The following is an 11,526-nucleotide window of genomic DNA, read 5'->3' on the forward strand; positions in this document are numbered from 1 at the left end:
GAGGTTTTGATTGAGGGGGGCACCAGGTGGCTGCTTTAGTTTATGGGTGACCGCCCAAAAGGTCAGCTGAAACAAGTGAGCTACATTTTCAATGGTGTCCTGCTAATCCACCCGCATCCTGCAGTCATCTTCAGCCAAACGCCACCTTGGCACAAGGCAGACTTATCTCTCTCGCGTCACTCGAATACCGTACTGTAGCTGATGATCTATCTAAAGGCTGCACGAAGACAAGACTTCACGAAAGAGAAATAAGGATATAAGATTGATGTTAGCGATCGCTCCCTGTGATCCTTATTTTGATAGATAATTTTCTTTCTTTTGTATCTGGTGCTTCGAGCCTTCAGGTGCTCATGCAAGTGGCAGCCTTTTCGACTGAAGGGAGTATAGCGGGCGGGGCCATGATTTGCCTACCGCCATCTATTTAACTCTAATTCGTCTACTGGGGTGGCCCCCACAGTACTTTGTTTATGTATCGAATCAGGCTCTCGTTCTCATCAAACCATGGATATTGTCTGACCGCTAGGAAATGGACTTATGTCTTATCTCTCAATCAGACTAGGTGTACATACACTCTCGTCCACTGTGTCCAAGTTATGTGACCCCTTGCCAGTGACTTAGTTCATTAACTAAAGGCACAAGCACTCGGTCAAGAACTGTTTGCCGATATTTCAGATCCCAAAGATCAGCATCAATGCTATTTGAAGCCACGATGCAGAACTCAATGGCGGCAGAGTGTGCAAAGGATAGGTTCTCTTTTTCCCGAAATATCCTTTGATTAAGGAGTTGAGCTTCTCGGACTCGGTCGAAAGCCGTTGGATTGGCTACTCTTTCTTCGTTGTTTGTGAAACTCGACCGACCATGGAACTTGATCTGAAGAAGTATCTTTGCCAGCATAAGTAGATTTGCGCTATCATATACAAGTCCCTTTTCTTCGGTATTTGGACATGGAGAACTCGCCAAGGGGATGCAATAAAACTTAGGACCTCTATCATAGGTGACAAAAAGCTTAGGTAAACTTAGGTAAATTTAGTAAAGTTTTAGAGGATCTTAGACTAAGTACTTTTAGCACCTCAGTTTAACGTCAGAAGTCTTCTTACACCCCGAGGCTCGCATAACTCTCCGCGATGAAAGGGTGTCGAAGGTTAATCACAAGCTGATCATCAATCGAGGTTGAAGAGAAGAATACTACGTTTTGGCTCCAGTGCTTGTTGAGCCAGGGCGTTGAAGGGAGTTGGAGAAATGAGGAAGTTAGGATAATGGCTAGTCGATACCGTTGCTCCTCTGTCAAAGGGGTGAAGCACTTCGAGCCAGAATGTGCAATGAGGAGGTCCTGAAGGCTGATAAGATTCTCCGTGCAACAGACTGGTTTAATTTCGTCCTGGTAGGTCTCGTAAAGCACACCTTGGTTGTCCAGTCCAAAACCAAAACCGTTGTAACAACGAAAGACGGTACAAAGATCTCCGACCACGGTCAAGCCATGGATGCTTCTGGTGGCCATGCCTTGCTGGCCGTGAACAAATCTCTTGGAATGCGTCTCTGTGAATCGGATTCTCTTACTTTCTTTATCTGCCTCTTGATCTGAATCAATAATCTCGACTTTAGCTGATTTCCAACTTGCAGAGCTCATTGCTGATTTGTGAGTAATAGTGAAACATGGTGGTTTGCTGGACGGTTTCACTTTCTTGAGCGATTTTGGTTCGCTGCGACGCATAACTCTGTCTTCCAAGAGCAGGCGAATTTCGTGGGAAGTATGGGCTGAACAGGACCAGGCTTTTCCTAAAGTCTGATGTAACATGGTTGCGTAGTTTTGTATCTGCTGTAGCGAGGAGCTCAATCCCAACTTTTTAACAGTAGTTCCAGTCATCCTGCTGTTATTCGGAGCCTCCGACCTGTTGAGGAACTCGTCCAGGCGGTTGTTGCATGCTTTCATATCGTCAAGGAGTATACGGACCTCCTTTCTCTTCATGGTTAACTTGACGGCACGCCTGAACTCGAAATTTGGAAGACCACCAGAAGATGGAAGTCTTTTGTTTGCTTTGATGATGGATTCGAGATCATTTGCAGTTCCCTATAATCATAATGCCAGTCAATCCGTGTGCTGATTCGATTCTGTCAAAATTACTCACAGTATCACGATCGATATCCAAATGGCTGGCCAGCCTTTTCATACACGTATACATATCCTTGATGGTAGATATGTAAGGCTTGTATGTAGATTTGAGCATCCCTTGCAAGGCTTGGGCCAGGTCTTGTGACTTCCAGAGTTCATGATGAGGATCTCCAATCATCTCTTCAATTTCGGTTGGACTTGCCACATCTTTGAGGATTTTCCTCAAAGTCAACTCAAACGACGAGTGCTGATACCAAAATTCCCGCAAAGTCGAGTTCAGCCCATCTTTCCATTTGAAGAAAGCGGTTGCGCGATCGAGGCTGTCGCTATAGTGCTCTATCGCTGAGATAAGCAGAGGGATGGACCCGAGAACAATACCTGCGATCTCAAACCCTGACATCTGACTCACTGTCTATAATGTTGTTAAGTTTCGTCTTGAGGCAGAGTGAGAAATGAAGAGCCATAATAACCCGCCATTGGATAATCAGATCGCATTCGCAACCTTTTTGCCAGCCTGCATACTGAGAACGAGGCTACCAATCATGAGCGCCCATGAAGCGCCATGTGAGCATCCAAGATGAGAATCGATGTTGCTTACACACATCGAGGGATTTTAAGCAGAGACTGTCCAAAGCGGGGTAAGGTCTCATGTAATACCGGCAACTGGAGTGTGTCCTGATCATATTGCAATTTTGCTTCTAAGCCTGCGCGTTTCCCCCAGCTGACCATCATAGTAGTGCGTACAAATACACAGAACTGATAAGGCAATTTAGTCTACACGATGAGCACAGCCCAAAGTCTGAGTCAATCCTGTGTCAATGGCTTCCAATATCTTTTGTCAAGTCTCAAAGGGACTGCACCTCGATTTCTACAGCAGATGCCTCCTTCAACAATCGAAATACAGTTTGGAAGATTCAGAATCTGGTGTGGAAATCTTGGTGCCTTGCAGACGGGCTATTCCTCGCTTGATTACAGGTTGAGAGAGTCGGCTCTCATGCACAAAAATATCTCACAACTTCTCCAACAGCTTCGCATAGCATTGGAAGAGTGTAAACATGAACGATCGAGATGTAAGGAGATAAGAAGCTAAGGATAGAGTAGCTACCACCGTCCTATCGGGTGAACGGCTTCCGTTCGATGAGGAGTCTATGCTAAGTTCTGTCTGCTGGTTTAAGCTCTTAGCCATGAGCCTTAACTGTAAATAACATATCTAGCTAATAACTTAGATATTATACTATAATAACTAACTAATTACTATAGCTAAAGGCTAATATTATAAAAACCTAAAAGATAACTTATTTGCCTGCTATTACGGGATATAAGAAGGTACCTTTAATTTATCTTCTAGGATAATTAAACGTAAGATAATAAGTAAGATAGCAGTATACTTACTTAAATAAAGGCTTAAATAAAAGCTTAAATAAAAGCTTAAATAGAAGCTTAAATAAAAGCTTATCTATATAGTATATCTAAATAAATTCTAATAGCAGTATATTAATAAATTTCCCTTTAACCTTACTAATATTAGAAATTACTAAGAGACTCTTAAGAATAAAGATAGTTTTAAGAAGGTTAAAGCTATAAAGAGAGAAGTCTTTAAGATTATTAATACTAAGGAGTATAAAAGGCTTTTTAATAACCTAATTAGGTAACTAGCTATTCTTAGTACTTATACTTTTACTTATACTATTAAAGGACTTTTTTAGGAGACTAAGAAAGCTATTAGGTAAGAAAGAGAGGTATTAAAAGCCCTTTTTTATAATAAGGTTAAGGCTAAGAAGATAATAAAGTTAATTAGAAGAAGAAACTAGGATTAGGTTAAGTCCCTGGTTAAGCTGTAGCTAGTAATTTGCTTAGATAAATAACTTCCTGTAGGTACAGTATATAGCTATTAGATTTATTAAGAAATGCTAATACATAAGAAAAGCTTAATAGAAAGTTTCGTAATAATACGTATATCAGTGCAATTAGGGCTAAGAAGAAGGTTTAGGGCAATTGGAAGGTAGTGGCGGAGTTAAGTTTATGAGTTAATTATAAGGTTAGAAAATACACTTTGACTTTAATATAATGGGAGGAGTCTATGCTGTCAGATATAAGCGAAGAATCAGACGATGACACAAGCAACGAGTACTTTCCATCAACAGAGCTATCTATGAGGGTAGCAAGTATTACTGACATACTCAACAACCTATACCGATTATCATACAAAATTAGCAACTCTAGCCTTCGCCCCAGCTCTACCGGGGCCAGCTTGATTCGAGCGGTGGACAATGAGACAGAGATCGATCTCTTCGACACGCTCCATGAGTTTGACTCAAGGCACCTGATCGAACTCTTCAGAGCTATACGTCAAGGAAAGTCTGAAGGCGCTGAATGTTCCGACGTTCTTCTCGAAAGATTCACAACATCTCATGTGTTACGACGCAAGCAATTTAGATATTGGGAAAGGCATGCTAGAAAACTTGGTATTCAACTTCTGTCTGTGCGCCAAATACCTAGCAGAGAGATGAACTTAGCATCAGAGGTTCAAGAGGATGTAAGACTTCCACAAATGAAGCGTCTTGAACTCCCTCCCCAGGTCGCGGAACAGAGCTATATTTCTGAGACTAATGCAACCCCATATGACCCCGCCCGAGATGATCGAACAGAGAGAGAAACCATACTGTCACTGGCCTCGACTGCCCTCGATGCCGAAGGAAATGGAATTAAGGTGCCCACGCCTCCCAAGGACGCACTGAATGGAGATTCGTTTACCTGCCCTTACTGCTGGGTGGTTTGCCCCCCAAAGCAAGGAAGAGGAAAAACTTGGAAATCGCATGTCTTCCGTGACCTGAGACCTTACGTATGCACGTACGAAGCATGCAGCTCAACCAACGATCTTTATCAGTCAAGAAAAGCGTGGGTGGATCACGAGGAAGCTGTACATCGACCTAGTTGGCGATGCCGCGATCATCCCGATGCCTGGTATGCGTCATCTGCTAGTTTTCAGAGCCATCTATTACTGGAGCATGATAGAGGTCTCTCGGACGAACAACTCCAGGACTTGACAAACGTCTCTGAATTGGCTCTAATTGATGAACGTGATACTTGCCCCATATGCCTCGAAGAGAAGCCATTCCCCAAAGGCCTGACCAATCATTTAGCAAACCACCTTGAGCGAATTGCACTCTTTTCTCTTCCAACGACAACATCCGCTGAGGACAAGAACGCGGATGAAAGCGACTTCTCCAAATTCTTCAACATTGATTCTGACGGTCGTCGACATTAGAGCAGTTTATAGAGGACGATGAAGACCCAATGGATACTCAGTGGAACACCTCTCAGCACCCCCCCCAATCTGAGTACTACGCTGTCAAAAATGGCTGACTTGGTGGAGCTATATACCACGCTGAAAGATTATGAACAGATCTTCGCATCCCTCAAGCCCCATGTTATCGCAGCCAAACCAACGCTGGATGGCAGCGGAAAGTTTGCTTTTGAACTAGCATCGACTGAAGCTGGAAGATGTTTATCAATGACACGAAAGCTCTTCGAATGCAACTTGAGAGTTCATGTGACCGCAAAAGACGGGGGATAGTTTGACAGAGATACTACACCACACACAGAGATTTCTTGATACGACCAGTATACAGCTCAATAAGGTTCATGGTTACACCTTGGAACAACAAGAGAAACAGATCGCGCTGGCTACTGAAGCCTTGGGGGGACTAGGAACCATGCATGATATTCTTGAGGGAATACTCCAGGTACATGAAGGGTAGGCCAAATCTCGCATATTCGTTGATCAAGCTACTGCTGACCCATTTGAGTACCATTTCCTTTACCACCGGCCTCAGCAAAATCGGAGAATATCAAAGCATTTTAACAACGTTGTCCAAGGCATTGAAAAGGGAAGCTTACGCACCACAAGGGCCTGTCGAAAAGGCATTGGGTGTGAGGGACAATCAACATATGACCGAGCCCATTGAGCAAACACCGGACGTGACTCATGAGACGATGGAGGTTCCAGAGTATGATGAGACGTTGGATCCCTGTAAGCATGGAAGCGTCATTACCAAGCTTCAAAAGCTAAAGTCTCGACAGGCTACCGAACTGCTCAATCGCATATGTTCCAGCCTGGTGAGGTATGTACTGAAGTATCACAATGCGTTTCGTCCTAATGTATATTTTCCAGGTGTTCAAAACTCTCTGGCCAGAGCCTGCCCCTGGAGTCCCGTATGCCGCTGAGGGAGTAACACATCATGATGCTTATGGTCCAGCTGTATATGTTAGCTTTCGTCGCTTCATTGTCGTCGCCAATAATCGAGGTCATTGCACATGCGTGTAAGTCAAACCATTGCGAGGGAAGAAAGCGCTGACCACGCAGGCCAATGACAACATATGGCGGGAGAGGATTAAACGGGGGAAGAGTTGATCCTCAAAGTCATGGCATCGTATATGAGTCAGGTAATCGCTCACCACAGCTTTTACAAGGAGAGCCTACGCCGGGGTTTCCTCCTATTCGTGTTCACATATACGAGGAGGGTGAGAGAATTCACGAGACGGGTAGAGTATGCTACGCAAAGCTAATGACAGTTGAGCATGACATCAAAGTCCTTTTTATAGGGCGCGTTGTGGGCTCAGATTGGGATAGTGTCTCTTCCGCGGTTAATACTTGCTGGGCGAAGAAAGATCACAAGATGAGAAGGAGAAGGAGAAGATAAGAGGCATGTGGGAAGATGGTAATAAGTTTGTTCACTAGAACCGGATAGTGTTGCTGTCGTTCAAGGCAGAGGCAAGGTATTGGATATCGTGACGCCTTTTAAATCCAGAGAAACCCACTGAGTGCTCTTCACAATTTTGTCTCTTCATCGCTCTAGAGTACGTTAAGATCACAATTTACTTTGGCCACCGAGCCTTTTCGGCATGATGGCTTACCTGATGTAACCATCAAAGGTCTGGGCACGGCGCTTGGGACTCTTCCGCTCTTTGATACAACCAAGGCCTACTTGAGAATTACTGAGCAGCGTGATAATTTTTCTTTCAAATTTGATGGAACGGCCCGAGTTTCAGCAAAACTTCGTGGTTTGGCGGACCAGAATCAGAGAAGACACCGGGGGAGAAGTTCGTCGACAGTATGAGAGGCGACGGTGACTGGCTCAAGAAGATCGATGATCCTCCTTCGACTGCGCTTGAGTACACCATCATGCCAACCGAGATGCCCCAGGGCGCGGACCTTCCTTTCAAGACCACTGGCAAGAACACCAAGAGTTCGACTATTGAGTTCATGTCTACATCAAGTGCCGAGAAATCTGCAACCGACACTGAAATCCTCTCTATCAGATTTGGCTTCACCACTTGGTCTGACACCATGTGCCTATTCAGCAATGAGTCATCTAGCACAGCTTCCGATGCATAAGACGGAAAGTGCTCCTACAGTGGCCTAGACGACATTTTCCAGACGAGGCTACACGAGCCGATGGCAAAGTCAGGGGCGTGACCTCATACGAGTACGAGTTACAGCCGCTGCCACAGAAAGATCAGACTTCAACTACCAGACGATTCTTGCCTAGTAGAGGATCATTCTTTATCACTGTATCTGAAAACACGAGGTCGTCGGACAAAGAGTTTACATTGAAACTTGTGGAAGAGTGTTCAGGGCCTTTATGCGTTGTCAAAGCTCAAACATTCTCCAGGAAAAGGTAGGAATTATAAAATCTGAACTTGAGATGTATAGTTGAAGGTAGCTGTCAGTCAAAAGGGACTAGTCTGTATATATACTGAAAGTGTATTCTGAATCTTGATACAGATGATACAGGTCTAAGAAGAAATTCGATCTGCCCTGGTGATAACATGCATCATACTTTATCGGTATCTTGAGAAGCCTGACTTGTTTAAATCTGCCACTAGTTTGACTGCTTGATATAAAATAAAGCCGGTGAAAAGTGATGTTGAATGGATAATAATCGTCTTGTAAAGTAAGGCCCTATTCATATCCTGACTCATATGGTATACGCAACAGTACTGATTGCTTTCATTTCTCGTGAGAAGCAGTTCTGAGTATTCCTTAAGAGGCAAGGTCTCGGAGCTCGTTGAATCAGATCCTAGATTCTCGGATAGCAAGTGTGAATGAACCAGCACCTCCAGGCCCAAAAATGGCTGTGGATATTGCAAGATAGACCAGTTCCTGCACCTCGTGTGGCGATGTAGACACGTCGACCTTGAGCCCATCCCGACGAGAAAGAAGCAAGTGGACAGAAACCACTGTTGTCAGACACACAACGATCCAATCCCACTGGGAAAACAGATGAAGGTTTTCTAGCAGCGCGGCATACTCTCCTGACTTCCCCGCGGCAGTCTTCAAGATCGTGCCTGGGTCAGTGAAACCCCAGGCAGGAACAAAAAGTCTTGTGAGTGACGCATCGCTATCGTGGGCTCTTAGTGCACCGATCACAGTATAAATGTGCACGGCCGAAGCGACGATGCCAGCAAGTATAAGGGACGTTACGATCCACCTTTTGGCTTCTTTGCATGATGTTGGTGTGACAGGCCCTTGAGGGAGAATTGATACAAGGCTTAGATAGAAGCCAAGAACAAGGATAGGGGTCACTTGAAAGAGGGCAATCAACCCATGATGGGCTTCGCTCCCATCGAAGCCTAACCATGCTGGTGCAAAAATCAGTAGCGGCTGAAGGAGAATTGCCACAGCTGTCACTGGCATCGCCACCGCGTCCCACAACGGCACACTAGAGTCGCGTAAGCGAGCCTTGCTACGGCAGAGCAGGAACATGTACAGTGGCAGCACAATAGCAGCACCGTTGAAGTTGCAGAGAGCCATTGCCCACGCTGGATACCTCAGGAACACGGAACGCACGCCGCGACGGCGAGATTCAATGAGCGTCCATAGGCTTGCGCATGCGACGACATAATTGATGTCAAAGAACAACAAGCGTGGGCCGGAGCTGAGGGAGTTTGTGAGGACGTCGTAGAATGCCGTGACGAGAGAAAGCTGCGCATCTAGTGGAGCAAGGCCTGTGTACGAGGAGCGGAGGGGTCTGCCGTCTGGGAAATGGAGCGTCTTTGTGAGCGTGTCAAGGCGGTGGAACATGCCGTTGAAGGATGCATAACCCCAGAGACCCCATACACCCACGGCACTGAGGTAGAGGAGCTGATTTCTTGAAGTCTGAAGCATGGTTTGAATTTGGGTTTGATAAAGAGGTTGACGATAAGGCTCTTGCTGGGGAGGACAGTCAGATGTGTAACTAATTATTTATGTGTTCTTCTGTTTAACTTGGTGAATCGTAGGAGAGGTGATGTTGCATTCGGTCTTATTTCCTTTGCCGGATCGGCGGTTTCTGAGCGGCATCCAACGGCCGCTCCCGCTTTATTGGCTACGGCGCTCCACTCACGGCGCTCGGGACCGAAGCCCCGTCTTCCGGTCGGGCCCGTCTTCAAATTGTTATCGAAATGGCGTTGGGTATCTCACATTGACGAAAGCTCTGAGTTTTAAGCAATTCTTCCCGTCAGGAAATCCAAACACCGTACTTTCAAATCTCCAACAATACTTGTCGCCATGCAGGAAAACTCGCACTTCAAAGTCATCATCGTTGGTGCCGGCGTCACAGGCCTCACGCTTGCTCATTGCCTAGCCAAAGCTGGCATCGACTTCGTCCTCTTGGACAAAGGCGTGGTGGCACCGAGCTTCGGCACTACGATTACCCTCCAGCCTCATGGGTGCCGAATCCTACACCAATTGGGCTGCCTAGACGCCGTACTGGCCAAGTGCGATACCATGGGCGGTGCGCATTGCCGTGATCCCACTGGTACGAGCTTTGCCTCCAACGACTTCTTTGGTGTTGTGCGAAAATAGTATGTACTACTTCATCTTAGCTGGGACTCACTCACTAATCATATCAAGTGCGGGTTATGATACTAGGACACTTGACCGTCAAGTATTCCTGCGTCAGCTCTACGAGCTGCTGCCCGATAAGTCTCAAGTCTACGAGAAGGCCCGGGTTGAGGAGATTATAGAGCAGGATTCGATTGCTCGCGTCATCTTAGCTGATGGTCGTGAGTTCGTTGGTGATGTAGTAGTTGGTTCTGATGGCGTTCATTCCAAAGTCCGCGAAATCATGTGGGACAAAGCCAATGCTGTGCGCCCTGGGATGATCACTGTCAATGAGAAGAGAGGTAAGTGCATACACTCTCATGGTAGATGTAATTAGTTACTCACACTCTTTAAGCTATGGTCACTCAATACAATGCCATCGTAATGGCAAGCTCGCCAGTTCCTGGTATTGGCGCTCACGACATGGAAATAACCTCCAATGACAAGTACTCTTTTCTCCTTCTCTGCCAACCAGACTGGATATCCATCATTGTGCACAGCAAGCTCCCTGAGCACCAGCAGTGTACGTGGCCCACGCGCCGACGTTATACTGAGGCCGATATGGAGGCGCTCGTGAGTAAGATATCTGAGCGTCCTGTCACAGATACTGTCGTATTTGGGGAATTGTGGAAGCGACGTCTGAAAGCACAAATGATATCACTTGAAGAGGGGGTTTTAGAACATTGGACCTCTGGCCGAATTGTTCTGGCTGGAGACGCTGTCCATAAGGTACGAGTTCACATGAACGATACCTTATGTATCTTGACATATCTAACTTGTCTAGGTCACCCCGAACTCTGCCCTTGGAGGCAACACAGCAATGGAGGATGCAGTCGTAATCACGAACACACTGTATGCTCTATTAGCTAGGCACCCAAACAAAAAGCCCAGTGACGTAGAGTTACATGATGCCATGCTCCAGGAGTACCAAGACACGCGAGTAGAACGGGCTCGGGCCATAGTCAAAGCTGGAGGTGTCTTGACGAGGCAGCAAGCTTACGACGGTTGGAAGGCCTATGTCACCCAGCGATGGCTGACGCCCATCATAGGACTTGATGCATTAGCACAGAAGATTGCTGGTCTATGCGTTACAGCGCCTAAACTGAACTTTGTCATGTTCGATGAAAGGAGAGGGATTCTGGGCTGGCAAGACACGATGGAGGCTGAGAAGAAGCGTGCAATGAAAGGCAAGGTGGTGGAGAAGGGGAAGGCAGGAATAGCTTGGAATAATTGGAATGGTGGATTTGAAGCTGCTTTTCCGTATGTAATGGGGATTTTGGCTTCTGCATGGCTGGCTATATGGTTATTTCATCTTAGCGCCTCTGGAGATCATGTGTTTGGCTTTGCGACGGATAGGTCAGGTTTTGTCGAGCTTTACAACACGAGCTGGATAAAGGCTAACTGAGCTGGGATGAATTGTCTCGAACTTGAGGTAGTAATCGAATCTAAGTTGATGCGGAATCACTGGCTACCATTCGCAGTAGTACTACCCATTGATCTGCCATAAACGCATGGGATCACGAGATGTCCATGTAAAGGGCCCATTGAA

At 46.0% G+C, this 11,526-nt stretch overlaps 5 protein-coding genes across 5 annotated transcripts; 3 read left to right on the plus strand and 2 right to left on the minus strand.

Moving 5' to 3' along the window:
* Positions 1–1,093: 1,093 nt before the first annotated feature.
* FSUBG_10687 (uncharacterized protein) lies at positions 1,094–2,714 on the minus strand (the record flags this gene model as incomplete). The annotated part of the gene is made up of 3 exons (XM_036675289.1): positions 1,094–2,068; positions 2,127–2,522; positions 2,709–2,714. The coding sequence occupies 3 exons, from the start codon at positions 2,712–2,714 to the stop codon at positions 1,094–1,096; spliced, it is 1,377 nt and encodes a 458-aa protein (XP_036533824.1).
* A 1,476-nt stretch (positions 2,715–4,190) lies between these two features.
* Positions 4,191–5,378, plus strand: FSUBG_10688 (kinase domain protein; the record flags this gene model as incomplete). The annotated part of the gene is made up of 1 exon (XM_036675290.1): positions 4,191–5,378. The coding sequence occupies one exon, from the start codon at positions 4,191–4,193 to the stop codon at positions 5,376–5,378; it is 1,188 nt and encodes a 395-aa protein (XP_036533825.1).
* An 18-nt stretch (positions 5,379–5,396) lies between these two features.
* Positions 5,397–7,508, plus strand: FSUBG_10689 (uncharacterized protein; the record flags this gene model as incomplete). The annotated part of the gene is made up of 6 exons (XM_036675291.1): positions 5,397–5,663; positions 5,716–5,856; positions 5,990–6,143; positions 6,194–6,234; positions 6,285–6,433; positions 7,163–7,508. The coding sequence occupies 6 exons, from the start codon at positions 5,397–5,399 to the stop codon at positions 7,506–7,508; spliced, it is 1,098 nt and encodes a 365-aa protein (XP_036533826.1).
* A 678-nt stretch (positions 7,509–8,186) lies between these two features.
* FSUBG_10690 (Zn 2cys6 transcription factor) lies at positions 8,187–9,281 on the minus strand (the record flags this gene model as incomplete). The annotated part of the gene is made up of 1 exon (XM_036675293.1): positions 8,187–9,281. One exon carries the CDS (start codon positions 9,279–9,281, stop codon positions 8,187–8,189), a length of 1,095 nt encoding a protein of 364 aa, XP_036533827.1.
* Positions 9,282–9,662: 381 nt separating this feature from the next.
* On the plus strand, positions 9,663–11,382 carry FSUBG_10691 (FAD binding domain protein; the record flags this gene model as incomplete). The annotated part of the gene is made up of 5 exons (XM_036675294.1): positions 9,663–9,958; positions 10,008–10,279; positions 10,333–10,706; positions 10,762–11,237; positions 11,295–11,382. 5 exons carry the CDS (start codon positions 9,663–9,665, stop codon positions 11,380–11,382), a joined length of 1,506 nt encoding a protein of 501 aa, XP_036533828.1.
* Positions 11,383–11,526: the final 144 nt, after the last annotated feature.

The sequence above is a fragment of the Fusarium subglutinans genome, assembly GCF_013396075.1.
Source record: "Fusarium subglutinans strain NRRL 66333 chromosome Unknown NRRL66333_c0000188, whole genome shotgun sequence".
Taxonomy (NCBI): domain Eukaryota; kingdom Fungi; phylum Ascomycota; class Sordariomycetes; order Hypocreales; family Nectriaceae; genus Fusarium; species Fusarium subglutinans.